Source organism: Tiliqua scincoides, chromosome 2, assembly GCF_035046505.1.
Source record: "Tiliqua scincoides isolate rTilSci1 chromosome 2, rTilSci1.hap2, whole genome shotgun sequence".
In the NCBI taxonomy this organism is placed as follows: Eukaryota; Metazoa; Chordata; class Lepidosauria; order Squamata; family Scincidae; genus Tiliqua; species Tiliqua scincoides.
In genome coordinates this window covers 64,055,143-64,069,505 of record NC_089822.1, presented here as the reverse complement: position 1 = coordinate 64,069,505, position 14,363 = coordinate 64,055,143, and the positions used below count along the sequence as shown (strand labels likewise).

General features: G+C 42.0%; 2 protein-coding genes across 2 annotated transcripts in view; both read right to left on the bottom strand.

Annotated features, from left to right (window-relative positions):
• Window positions 1–1,162: 1,162 nt before the first annotated feature.
• ISCA1 (iron-sulfur cluster assembly 1) lies at window positions 1,163–9,132 on the bottom strand. The gene is made up of 4 exons (XM_066617710.1): window positions 8,952–9,132; window positions 5,488–5,541; window positions 4,623–4,728; window positions 1,163–3,409 (listed from the first exon to the last, which is right to left on the bottom strand). Exons 1-4 carry the CDS (start codon window positions 9,030–9,032, stop codon window positions 3,261–3,263), a joined length of 390 nt encoding a protein of 129 aa, XP_066473807.1. The 5' UTR covers window positions 9,033–9,132; the 3' UTR covers window positions 1,163–3,260.
• Window positions 9,133–12,079: 2,947 nt separating this feature from the next.
• TUT7 (terminal uridylyl transferase 7) overlaps window positions 12,080–14,363 on the bottom strand; it is a 40,773-nt gene continuing 38,489 nt past the window's right edge. Inside the window, exon 29 of the mRNA XM_066615712.1 lies at window positions 12,080–13,076. Within this exon, the coding sequence (XP_066471809.1) occupies window positions 13,009–13,076 (68 nt within the window). The 3' untranslated portion in view covers window positions 12,080–13,008. The remainder of the gene's footprint in view (window positions 13,077–14,363) is intronic.

The window sequence follows — 14,363 nt, the reverse complement described above, 5'->3', positions numbered from 1 at the left end:
CTCCTTAAGGTCTCTTGGGGTGGATATGATGTGGGCCTAGTGACTTGTTAATTTTTAATTTGTCAATAAGTTCCAAAATGTCTTCTTTTTGAGTGTTTGAAGTCATAAACAATCCAGGCTGGGAATCTGCACCATATCTCACAAAAACTATAAGCAGTATTTTGGCAATTAAAAAGACTCAGCATAACCATGGATCTATAAGAGACTCCAGCTCTCTTCTTATCTGAAGGCTGAGGATTTGACAACTTTTCTGGGGCTGATTTTTCTCTCTACATGGAGGAAGGAGGTACTATCAGCACCCCGATACTGAAGGCTGTATAAACACAAATCTAGACTCCATCCTCATTTCATTCACTTCAACATGCTCCCTTATTTTTCTCAGACCTTAGACAAGAAAACATTTGCTTTGCTCACACCACCCCCTCCTAAGTACAGATGCTTCATTTAATAAGTTATTGACAGGATCTTTGTAATGGGACTATATAAAATGCCTTGAGTTGTATCCTAGCCTTCTCTTCCATGAATAAAAGGCACTTGTGTTCATAAAGTGGGGAGGAGGGGGATGGACAATTAGCACTGCTGTCATCTAACCAAGAGCCCTTCAAGCCCCCCAGAATTCTGTTCTGGAAGGTCTCTGGGCCTCCAGAAGAGGTTTGAGGAGAGAAACCTCCACAATTATCCATTAAGATAGAACCCCTTCTTTAGGGCATCTAAACTCTGGTTGCTCTCTCTCTCTCTCTCTCTCTCACACACACACACACAGACAGAGGTGAGAATTGGCAAAATTGACAAGGTTCACCCTTGGCTCTGTCAATTTTACCAGAAAGTAGGTTGCTATAGGAAGCACTGTTAGCCTTTCACTAACTGCAGTTAGTTTCCAGGGTAGGGAAACTGCCATTTCTTCTCCCATACTAGGAAGAAGAAATTAGCAATGTTTAAAAGCAGGAAAAGTTGTAAGCAGCTGTAACGCACCTAATGAAAGTGGGGTGGGGTAGGAATAACCTAGTATCAAATTATAGTACAGTACTTCAAAAATGCAAATACGGTTTAGAGTACTTTGCCACCCAGCAAATTCATAGCAGAGATGAGGTACAAAATGAGGATTTCGCCATAATGTTGCAACCTTTTGCCTATAAAGTAACTGGTCAAAATAACATAGATATAAACACGACATCTTTTTAATTAGCAGAAACTCCCCAATGCAACAAATCACGTGACAATTATGAGAGCAAAGGAAAATTTTCATTTGACAGGTATGTAAAAACTCCACAGATGTGCGTATTTCATGTACACCAAAAAGGCAGCATCATTTATTACAACTTGAGATCTACATTACAGTATTGCACACGTTATAGATGAATAAACTTACAAATACATAACTATGTCTATTAAAAAATTACTTCAGATTGTGCATTAGTCATTTAATATATTTCATAGTGCAGAAGTGCACATTTCATTCACAAGGCCTATATATAAAAACACATTATACTTCATCCTTTCCCCCGCCCCCTCAAACCTCTAAAGATGGGAGCACACCTTTCAGATGTGTACTATTCATCCAGATTACTTTTATATTCCTAGTCCAATTCACCTAAAGGAATTTTAGATTGTATTAACCCCAAATTTTGCAGGGTGAAAGAACTGAGATACAATAATCTTTTAACTCCTTCACTAAAATGACTTTTCTAGTTAGAACTGAACCTACTGTAAGGGACAGCTTGTGCAAGCTTTTCTTGCAGTTATCCAGCAATTCCAGTGCTTAGTTTAAATTGATGATTTTATATATGTGTAAAGGGATGTTGGTTTTAATTTTGTGTATTTTGTTGTGTTGTTTTGTGACTAGCTGGTTGGATGACCGTTAATAAAGTATCTATCTATCCAGTGCTTAGTTTGCTCCATGCTGAAGTGTTCTTGCTGGTGGTAGATTTCTCCAGTGTTTAACTTAAATGAAGAGGCCTGACCGAGCAGAACTGTGGCAACTGATAACCAGTAATCTTTAAGTTTCATCCTTCTAGTAATAAATGTCCTCCTAGTATTTTTCTCCTCAGTTAGGCTAGTATGAATGTCTGTCTAGATAAGACAACTGTAATCAGTACAGGAACATTATATTTAAAAAAAACCTAGTTATGTTTTGTCTCAAACAGTTGAGATGTAAAACAATATCCTTTACAATGTGAGACAGTGTAGCTTAGTAGTCAGATCATGCAAACAAATTTTTAAAGAACATACCATTTCATAAATACAAACCATAAGTAATTTTGTTAAAAATAAAACAGCATAGTTTTTTTTGTTTTTTGGTTACTCTTCTCCTCCTTCTTGACCAGCATTCATATTGTTTTGCAAGAAAGACACCCTGTTCTTATTCAGCTGGACGTTTAATTTATAATTCAGACTCCACAGAACACTGGTTAGTTAGCAAAATTACACTGCTCAGAAAAATCAGATTCTTCAGCTACATAATCAAACATTAAAAAAAAAGATCTAGGTCTACAAACCACAGACACAATATGCTTTCAGAAATAGCTTCAGGAAATTATCAATTGATGTAAACTAAAAAATGTTTTAATGTTAAAATATTAATAAAATTTTAAATAAGAAGATTCTACATTATTTTATGAATTATAGTGGTTACAAATGGTAGATTGTTCTGGATACTGGAGACTTTATTGGTGGCAAGAAAAGATTAAATCCCTCTCACAAGAACACTGAAAATGACGATGGGGAAGAATACACAGGTCTCTCAGAGTGCATATTGCACAGATTAATTATCTTAAGCTATATCAGCCTGGAGGTCTCCAAGTGTTACCTTTTTGAAGAGTAACATACATAAAAGCAGACACTTTAGAAATGTCTGCTACATATGAAGCTTCAGTTTGTTTTAAAGCATACAATGTTTACAATGCATGCATACAGTACTCTTTCCAATCCAAGTTAAACAATAAGAAATATGACCTTATACATAAACACTTTTTCCCAGGATGTGAGTGTGAAGAACTGTGAAATATTGCAAAGAGGGCCACTAAAAAGAGAAACTGGGGTTGTAAACCAAACTGGAACTGTTACTGTACCTCAGTGTTCTTGCGATTACCTGAAAACATGTGTGGGCTGGAATTTAACACACAGATTACATTTTTAAGATTCAGTCATTTTATTTTCTTGAAAAGACAGCCATATTTTACAAACCCTAGGGATAAGCACATCCTGATTACTTTCAACAGCTGTTCTGTGGTGTTAGAAGCAATAGAATTAGTCCTGAGTTTTCAAATGTTAAAGCTTTCTCCACAACCACATGTTCCTTTGATGTTTGGATTATTGAAGACAAATTCACTGGACAGTTTGTCTTCTAGATAGTCCATTTCAGTTCCTAGCAGCGTGAGCTGTGCTTTCTTTTCAATAAAGACTCTAACACCTTGATAAAAAGAGAGGAAAATAATCTGATGTTATGGACAAGTCTTTGGAATTTATTTACTTCATGCAGAACAGCTGTGAGTTTAATGGCTAAGCCTAGTAACAGCAAGCACAAGTGAATATTTTACCCAGAGGCAAGCCACAAGGACCTCAAGGCTGACTGCATTACAGTTTAAGAGGGCTCTGCTCCACAGAATTTGCTTGCCTTGGGCTCTGCTTTGCAGAACACCAGGATAGTTGCCCATGCCCACAACAAGCCGGGGTGGGGGGAGAGATGCTACTGCTCTTAGTCTGAGCAGGATGCATTATTGTCATAGTCCTCTGTCTTCTATTAGTGATGTACTTTTACAAGACAACTTTATAATAAGGGATTTGTTTCACTGTCCAAGAGTAAAATCCTCAGCAGCATGCATGTTGGCATAACATGTGCTACTGCAGTGCTTGTCATCACAGAAGTGCAGTAAAGCACTGTGCAATGGCATAGCAGTTGCCAGCGCTGGAAAGGCCTGCGAGCATCAGTAGAAGGAGCAGCATGTGCCAGAGAAGGAGAGTTCTGTGTTGAGCAGCACAGGGGCGGTGGGAGAACGGGGAGGGGGCAGCGACAGGGGCAAGAGATGAATGGATTTGGCTCAGGAAGAGGGTAGGATCAGCGGCAATGGCATGCGCCACATCCTATCCCCCTTATCAGGCCTGATCTGCCAACATGGGGCACTGCAGACTTGCGTCAGTGATTGAATTGCGCAGGTCCAGGTTGCCCCATTGCAACTGCTGGTGCTTGTCCTAAGGAAAGAGAACAAATGTCCCTTTACCCCAAGGAGACCTCCGTGCAGCCAAAATTCCCCAGCAGGATGCAGCGCTGGTCATGCCTGTGCCACTGCATCACTGCATGGGAATCTGTACTGGATTCAACTGCAAGACTATGGAGCCTAAGCATTTGCACTCTGGTGTGTTGCTCAAGTATGGAATTAGTCATAAAGAAGCACACTCAATTATTGCAGGAGCTGTTTCATTTACAGAAGTATTGGATCTATTTGAAGGATACAGTCAATGAGAGCAACAGATTAGGATTACTTTCTACTTTACAGACTCCTGACGAGTTTTGTAAAACGCTTGCACAACAATAAACAAGGCTATAGATATTTAATAATATTTTAAAAGGAGCTCAAAAGGGTTCACAAGCATCTTTGGGTAATCACTCTGCAAAACACACTTACCATCCTGTACTACTTCTTCATCGGAGTCTCCTTTTGTTTTTGTATATTCTAATGTGTAAGACAGTCCATTACAACCTCTTGTACGTACACCAACTTTAACTCCTACCTGAAATGTAAGTTTTAATTTTTAGGATACATTTCTATGAACTTTAAAATTCAGTATAGTACACTCTTTCAGCTGAAATCAAAATTGTTTTCAAACATTCTCAGATGTTTGAAGATGTTCCAGTTAGGATAATTGACATAATGACTGCTATATATTCACAGGCTGCACTGTGACTTAGCTTGGAAGAACATCAGTGAAGTCTCATCCAAATTAATATACAGTTCAGGTTCAACCTAGCAAAATGTTTATATTGTTGAATGTACAGTTGCTGGATTAATGCTTTTGCAAGCAAAGTAAACATGTCTGCACATAGTTTACCCTATTTTAAGATGCTTTAAATTAACACACACTACTATTAGACATAGCTAATGAGTAATGTCACAAATATTATGCTCACCCAAGGAGCAACTTCTAAGGGCTACACCACCAAATGAAGTATTTGATTTTGAACCAAATCAAAGTATTTTGATTTGAACCAAAACCACTTTGGATTGCAAAATCTAGTACATACTGCTGTACCCCTGCATGTCTCATCTTAATGAAGCTTACTCTCAGGCAAGTGTGTATAGGATTACAGCCTTGGTGCACTGTTCATCTCTTTGCTGTTTGTGATACATTTTTTTGATGCTCTAAAACCATTTATTAATCTTATTGTATTGATTGTTTTTAACTCTTGGAAGGCTCCCTGAGCAATTCTCAGAAAAGGAAAAGCAGGATACATATTTACAAAGAAAACAAACGTCTTCCACCTTTACTTACATGGTCAGGTTTGTCCTTAAGCAGTTGCTTTATCTTATTTACAGCAGCCGGTGTCTGAAAAATATTTTCAGTAGATTAACGCTGAATTGCATCTAATCATGTTAAACCAAATCCTATTTCATTCCATCTTCTCCACTTTCAGAGTCAAATTTCAAAGGTTCTTAAACCACAAAATAATGTCTTAGACTAAACAATACACAAACAGCAAGAACAACAATCTGATTTCTTCAGATTTTAAGATTACTGTAGGTTCCAATTAATGTTGGGCAAACTCTCCTTGGCTCAATTTAGAATTAGGCCTGTGGAATTAAGTTTATTTAAACACACCACCTATAAGCAGTTTGGGTTTTGTGAGCTCAACAACAAATTCAGATGCTGTACTTTCAATGAGATGAGAACCCAAATGCTCCACCTACCCATCAATCCATCAGTTTCTGCTCCACTCTCTTTCCATTCACCTAGGTTGCCTGTTGTAGGGATAATGAAGACAGCCAGGAACCCTCCCACTCTAGCACTTTGAAATGTGCAACAGCTATGCCCCAAGCCCACTGAGAAATTACACTTTTCCAGAGCACCCAAATCCCTGGACACTACAGGCCCCCTGAACTCCTGCCATTGCAACATTAAAGAGCCCACATGCATCAACACTATCAGAAATGGTGTTGGGGCCTGTCAGGCCAGGCACTGGCAGCAGACTCACACCCATCAGAGAGTTCACCTCGCTAGGCCAAACCTGGAACCCCCAGTACCAGTGGTAGCATCCAATGAAGGAAGGAGAGGGTGACATGGGAAGGAAATACTACCAACTTCACAATGAACAGCAGTTCTGTAAGGTCTCTCCATTTCATTTTCAAACACTTATTTTAAAAAGCCCCCATGTATTGGGCTTGTGTTGTTCAGTTTGAACAAACCACAGTAATAGGCAATTCAGAGAATTAAAAAAAAATCTAGCAACAAGCCTTGAATGCATGGCTTGCATGGCTTCTGTAATAGGTTATGTACAGTATAGTGAGCCGTATGCTATAAAACACCAAAGCTGCTTCATGCTTAAAGCATCAACTCTACCCTGATAATGAATGACCTATCCCTATTTCAAAAGCCTCCGTGCATGTGAATTCAGCATGTGTGTTCCTCTATTCACAGTTAAAACTCAGCAGAAGAGACAAGCCTGACTCAGCTTCACAGAATCAAGAACTAATGGTCAAAACAAAGTCTGTTCACATTTTTCCGACAACTGTGAGGAGGAAGGGATAAGGAAATGAGATGAACGCTCTGGGTATAATAGCTGTGTACAAATGTTTTTCTGCAGCTTCTTTCAGAAGCCTTATGCTCCTTTGCGTCTGGTGTATGGTAAGTGTTCCATAAACCTTAGCCAGAGACTAACTGGGGTATGCGTGTCTATGGTTGAACTGAAACCATACTGCAAAGAATCAACCACAAACAGCAGACATTTTTTTGGCTAAATTCACATGACATCAAATTCACTCTGAGCGATCTTGCGTCACACTCCTTTGGGGTCAACATTTGGTATGCCACTTGAACAGCAGCTAATAGAACATTACAGTATTTCTCTATGCTAGCGCTTTACTGATTTTCTACTTTCAGGAAACTTTTTCCACATCTTCTTGTGTGTCAAGGAACACAATGCATCTGCCCTGAAATCTCATTGTATCATAGGGGATTCCTGAGTAGCTTTCTAGGATGCGCATTCAGTTCATATGGGGTGCTAGCCAAGTCTCTCTTTTACCCATAAATTAAGAGTTAACATATTGTACTCCAATAACCTCATGCAGCAACAAGACTGGAAGTAATGGAGCAACTGTTTTTTCAGAGATGTTTCCCACCCCTTACTGATCCTCCTATGAAGGAACCCCGAGCTCCCAGTTTTCTAAATCAATGCCCTGCAGTATAACTGGTCTTATACTAGCTTTATAATCAAAATATAGTTATAATGAAAAACTTAATTTCTCTTCAGACGTTTAAGGTCAGGAGAACCAACAACCCTATGGCTACTGTAAATCACCTAATAATACAAACGTTGTAATTTATTACACTAAAGTAATGAACATATCAAGCCCAGCAAAGGCCAAATGCCAATGCGAAAACATGGGTATTCAGAAGGTACATTAAATAAACGCTTGCAAAACGGGGTAACCTGAAAAATACTGGCTGTAGTACACACTGCAAAAAGCTTGCTACCATGCTGCAGAGAAGGGTTGGTTCTCTGGGTTCTCAAGAGTTGGTTGAGGTTAGATGGGTTGTGTTTGTTTTTTGCCCCTTCTTCTGTGTGTGTGGCAGGTCTGCGTGTCTTAAAACAGTTGCAGGTCAAGACTGGTAGACACTCACTAGGTGAAGCCTTTCCCAGCCTACAGATGCAGTGACAGAAAACGCATCACCACAGCAGCCATCTCTTTCTGCAAAATAGGCTAAATATTTCTTTGCCCCAGTGTGGGATTAGGCTATGGACCTCCTTGCCACAGGATGTGGTGACAGCATCTGACTGGATGCCTTTAAGAGGGGATTGGACAGATTTCTGGAGGAAAAGTCCATCACAGGACTTTGCTAAGGTAATGGTAATTGAGACATACTTACGCTTGCTTTTTAAATAGGTACTCCAGAGTTCTTTGTTACAACTGGGTTTTAATTAATGTTAGTTCTAACATCTTGGTTGATTTTATCATTGATCTGATACTGCAGGATTTTATGCTGCTGCTTGTTGTGACATTGATCTTTCAAAAAAAGAGGGGGGAAATGCCTTTTTTATGTTCTTAAGGACCCAGTCCTATCCAACATTCCTGTGCTGATAAAGCCAAGGGGAGGGAAACATAAAAAGAGCTCCCTCGGATCAGGCTAAAGGTCCATCTTCCTGTATCTCACAGTGGTCCACCAGATGTCTCGGAGCACACAAGACAGGAAGATAAAAGCTGCGTCCTGTAGCCCTCCCCTGCACCTGGATGGAAAGAGGGGCCGCACAACACTAGAAACAGGGGACGTCCGCTAAAATGGAGCATCGGGACAGACAAAATAAACGCTTCTTTCCCGTTAACCTGCGGAACTCCTTGCCACAGGACGGGGTGATGGCACTCGGACTGTACGCCTTTGAGAAGGGAGCCGGGCAGATTTCCAGAGGTCACAGGCCATGCTGGGCATGCAGTATCCTGGTGGCTCCCTCAGAGTGCCAGGCGCGCGGAGGGGGCCCGGGTAGGGGTCCTGCTGCCTTGTGTGCCCCTGAGGCAGCGGGTGGGCCGCCCTGAGGCACCAGACGGGCCCTGGGCCTGCGCCAGCGGGGCTCTTCCAAGGGGAGCGCCTGCCAGCCGCGGGGCGGGGCGTCCCGGGGGGCTCGAGGCGCCCGCCCACCCAGCCAGCCCCGCAAGGAGCCGCCTGCGCAGTGAGGCTTGTTTACCGGCCTGCGCGCAGCAAGAGGCGCCGCCCCCACCCGCTCCGTGGCCTCCCCCGGCACTGACCAGCGTGAGGGCGGCGCGTGTGGCCTGGATCTTCCGCTTACTCACGGCCCGCACCGTGGCCCTGACCATGGACGAGGCCATCTCTCCCTCAGCCCTGTCCTCGGCTGTTTTCCATGGACACGGCGGTCGAAGGCACGCACGAGCCGGCGCGCCGCCCACGTCACACAGAGGGGGAGTTGTTTTCCCCGCCTCCCCAAAGCAGCCTTCGTTCCTATTGGGCGGCGGCGTGTCATTGACTGTCCAAGCTGGCCAATGACCATCATGCATACTGCTCGCCGTCCCGCCCCCTTGTAGGACGACCGACCAATCAGCGGAGAGGGAACGCCTGCGGAGGGAAGGGTTCGAATGGAACGTTTCTGACCTCACATGACACCAGCACTGAACACCCTCTTAAAGGCCACAGTCCCTGCAGCACCAGGATGCGCTGTTTCTCAAACGGTGGGTCGCGAGCCCATTTCAGGTGCGTCCCCATTTATTTCAAACTTTTGTTTTTAGTGTATTAGACTTGATGCCAATGTGCTACATGACTGCATTTGGGGAGGTCTGTACTACAGGCTACAATGGATATGCTTTTCACAGAGAGTCAACAGAGCTTACTCCTGGGTAAGCATGGATAGGATTGCAGCCTAGGATTAAAAATTTTTCCTGCTTGATGATGTCACTCCCAGCCATGACATCACTTCTAGGTTAATGACATCACTGCGGGTGGGTTGACAGATTACCATTCTAAAAAGCAGGTCCTGGGCTAAAAAGTTTGAAAACTACTGTTTTAATGTGATGAAGCATGTAGATTACCAATCAGTACCTCCAGGGGAAAAAATATTGCATCAGGCAAACTACGCAGCTGAGTTGGCAGAAAGACTCAGCACAATCCTATCCAACTTTCCAGCACCGGTGCAACCACAGTGTAGCCCCAAACTAAGAAAACAAATGTTTCCATACCTTAAGGAGGCCTCTGTGAATGCCTCTCTACCACAGGATGCAGTATATGCCCCATTGGCACAGCTGCACCAACACTGGGAAATTGGATAGGATTGGGCCCTCAGCCTCTTTCCATGCCAAAAGTGTATCTGCAAATGCTGCAGCATCTGTATAGGAGTTCACTGTAGCAGTTTCAATCAGAGCCACTTAAAGGTAGATGGTTCTTGAATGCAGTTTTGGCCCTGAACCAGGATTTTTGTCAGGGTTCCAATTGATGGACCCACAGCTTTCTAACAAAAAGCACGGTAGAGACCACAGACTTGAAGTCTCTTCACTTCTATCTTAGAGCTCAATCCTATCCAATTTTCCAGTGCTGGTGCAGCTGTGTCAATGGGGCATGCACTGCATCCTGTGATGCAGAGGCAGTCACAGAGGCCTCCTCAAGGTAAGGGAACATTTGCATTACAGCTGCACCTGTGCTAGAAAGTTGGATAGGATTGGGTCCTTAGCTTTGGTATGTTGACCATTTTTGTTTTTACGTACATATTATTCTGCAGCCTGCTTGCTCTCTGGTCTAGTCTCCCAGTTTACTGACTAAGTAGCTGCTTAAGTACATCATTTAACAGTCTCATTGAAAAGTGATGCAAATGAACCACTTGAACATACTTTGCTCTACTTCCATATGTTAACTGATCCTTAGAAATCCAGGTTTAGAGATCAAATTTTAAAGTTCTTAATTTCTGCCTCTGAGGTAGCAGTTAAAACAGGTTTTCTAAGCCACAAAGATTTGCTAAGAATTAAAATGTTATAAATTTATATGCAATTATAAAACACCTCAGTAATTTTTGTATTTTTATTAATAGGTTAGCGATCTTTCAATGCACAGTAAAATTGCCAAATATAGGAAGGTTATATGCAGTTACCCTGCTCTAGATATGTAGATATGTTGGGAATCCTGAGGGAAAAATGAAATGTAAAGTTAAATACAGGTGCAACCTATTTATCCACGGTTTATCTCAACTTTGCCTTGCACTGGCATCTTGCTCCATTTCAAGGCAGCCTAAAACACTGCAAAAAGGCTCCGCCTCAAACAGGCAGGGAAATAGCCCTGGAGCCATGGAAGCGGTCCCCTTCAAAGGAACAGTAAGACTCCTGGAGCCCATAAGCCAGCAAAGAGGCTGAAGAGGGGGAACCTCTATAGCCAGAGCACTCTCTCTCTCACTCACTCACACACACACACACACACAGGGGCAGGTGTGGTAGGAACAGAGGGGACTGCTTTAAAAAACCCAGGGAGTGTTTGCCAAATTCCCCCCCCCCTTCAAACTGAGATGGTGCAGACTCTCCATGCTCCAGCCTATGGAAACAAAACAGCCCAGCAAGCAAGTCTTCCCAGCAAGCCAAAGCATGAGATTTAGGCTACAATCCGATCTACACTTTCCTGGGAATAAGCCCCATTGAGTAGAATGGGACTTACTTCTGAGTAGGCAGGCATAGGACTGGGCTCTCAGGCTACATTCCTATCCACACTTTCCTGGGAGTAAGCTCCATTGACTAGAATGGAATTTACTTTTGAGTAGAAATGCATAGGACTGGACTCTTAAAGCTCAGCACCCCAACTGTGAAAGAAGCAGGGACAACTGGCAAGGGGAGGGCTGAGGAGGGGGTGATTGAGAACAGCTGCCTTAGTTTCCTTCCATCCCCAAGTGTCAGGCTGTAGCATATTTACGTAGCTCTATGCAATTTGTGTAAAACACATTTCCTGGTCTGACAGCACAATGCTTTTTTTCCTAATTCTGGTGAGTCAGGGAACAGAACTTGCGCATGAAAAGGCTCCACCTGTATAGAACTCTGCTACCTGCATTGTACCACTTTCAATGGGATGTGCACCCAATACACATCCATTCACCTGAAGTAATACAGGAAGGGCTTTTCAGTAATACAGGAAAAACTTTTGTATTTGGATGTGCACCTGAGTAGCACTTACAGATCTCCTCTGAAATGGAGTGATGGGGGTTTCCAGTACAGCTTAATATCCTCTGAAAATCCACGCCTGTATTTATACCAACTCCGAAAATATCAAATTAAGGTTGGCTGGAATTCTGTTATACACTTCTAGCATAAACTATAGCAAACCTTCTCTGTATAATTCAGTACTTTTCATAAATATAACTTTGGGTTATTCATGTAATACAAGGAAGAACATATTTAGTTTTCACTTGACTGTTTTATTTCAAGGTCATAAATAACAATGGCTTAAATTTTTGTCATAGATTTTTCCTGGAAAGGGTATAACTGTTACCATCTCCAGAAAACTCCAATATCAAGCCGTGATGACAATATAAAATAAATCTTCAGCTACCATGTGGATCTCTTTCACTTTTCCATAAAGCAGAAGTGCATTTTCTTTTAACTGCCGAACGTACCCTTTGCGTCCATAGGGGAATTTTGTTTTTTTGTGTTGTAGACAAGGGGAAAGCATAGTAGCAGCAAACAGAACTAACCAGCTTCAGTCTCTGTACAAAAACACAGCAGCATATCAATTATTCATAAAATAACATAGGGAAAAACTCACTCAGTGGCACTGCTTTTTCACAGAGATTTTACATAAAACTTTACTTAATGTCCATGTTTCAGCTCCCCACAGATTAAAATATTTGCAAATATAGCAATAGTAGTAGCAGTCCAGAAACATTTCAAACACTTTTACACAAGGAATCAGTAAGTGTTCATCATTAATAAATATCCTTTTAGCCTTCAAAAATAATATTTTGAAGGAGACACTATATTTGGCTTGCACACCATTTAAGTGCATTCAAAACATTCAGACTGAAAGTAGCAACTCTTCAAAATGGGTCTGGGTTGGGGACCTCCCTGATCTACATGTTTTACCTAGTAAATACAAACATCATGGTTTTCTATTAAAATTCTCAAATCTATTAAGAGCAGGGATTCATGGTATGAAAAACCTTTAAAATTCATTGCTTTTCATCTTCAGCAATTAAAATAAAATGTATATTCTTTAAACTTAAGTTGAAGACTGCTGCTGCTTTGTGAACCCGAAGGTAGTAAAGAAAATAAACATTTCTTAAGGAAATGGACGGCCTGTATTGCAACTTAAGACCTCTTCAGTCTTTCATGAATCTTGATGGGGCCTCTTCTGTGAAGCTTTTCCCTGAGTCATATATTTACTGGAAAGGCTGCCTATGTATGAGAAGAAAAGACCATAACTGACAATGTAATCACAAACAAAGCAACATGCATCATTTTTGTTCATGTATTTGTTTACAATAATGGGAGCTATTCTGCAAAGCTGGATACTGGTCAAGCCTGAATCTTTCAGAACACTCCATTCCATCCACAGTAGGGAAGTAAGGCCAGCTCTGTGACCAACCTAAAGCACTATTGTCATATTTGGACATATTGTCTCTTTGTCATAGTCTGAAAGTACATTTATCCAATCAACGTGAAGATAATTAAAGTAGACCATTATCACAACATTTTGTCATTGAGCCAATTTCTCGGTTTCTCCCTTCCAAAATCCCCAGAGAATTTTGAGGTAACCATAGTATGTATCCAAGACTATATTACTTTGTCTCATTCCTTTTTTCTACCCCAAACAATTATATGATTATACTTGTTCCTCTAAAGTAGGGACGGGCAAACCCTGGCCCGGGGACCATTTGCAGCCCTCTGGTCCCCCAATCCAACCTGCAGGGAGCCTCTGGCCAGTCTCCAATGAGCCTCTGGCCTGTTGAGACTGTTGGAATCAATGCTGGCCCGTGACTGCTAGTCATGACCGCCAGACACAAGTTGTGGGCTGATTTAAAGCAAGGCCCCTTTTATAGTTTCCATGTGTTTTATGCTTTCCCCTGGGCATTCTTTCACCTTCCTCCCCCCCCCCCCCCATTGTCTCTGAACAACTTATGTCTCCATGTGTTTCTGGGGGACATCATTGAGACATACAAAATTATGCACAGGAAGGATAAAGTGGATAGAGAGATGCTCTTTACACTCTCACAACACCAGAACCAGGGGACATCCACTAAAACTGAGTGTTGGGAGAGTTAGGACAGACAAAAGAAAATATTTCTTTACTCAGCATGTGGTTGGTCTGTGGAACTCCCTACCACAAGATGTGGTGATGACATCTGGCCTGAACGCCTTTAAAAGGGGATTGGACAAATTTCTAGAGGAAAAATCCATTACGGGTTACAAGCCATGATGTGTATGTGCAACCTCCTGATTTTAGAAATGGGCGATGACAGAATGCCAGATGCAAGGGAGGGCACCAGGATGCAGGTCTCTTGTTATCTGGTGTGCTCCCTGGGGCATTTGGTGGTCCGCTGTGAGATACAGGAAGCTGGACTAGATGGGCCTATTGCCTGATCCAGTGGGGCTGTTCTTATGGCTTGGTCTGTATGTTTTCAATGTGCAATAGGTGTGCGGCAAACAGTTCATAGCTCTCATGTCGTTCTACATGTCTGTATT

What these genes read in the sequence shown, in the direction of transcription:
- ISCA1 (XM_066617710.1), bottom strand. Translation starts at nt 9,032, where the DNA reads ATGGCCTCGTCCATGGTCAGGGCCACGGTGCGGGCCGTGAGTAAGCGG. An exon ending in CACGCGCCGCCCTCACGCTG is followed by an intron (nt 5,542 to 8,951) that starts GTCAGTGCCGGG and finishes AATATTTTTCAG; the next exon opens with ACACCGGCTGCTGTAAATAA. An exon ending in TTAAGGACAAACCTGACCAT is followed by an intron (nt 4,729 to 5,487) that starts GTAAGTAAAGGT and finishes CTTACATTTCAG; the next exon opens with GTAGGAGTTAAAGTTGGTGT.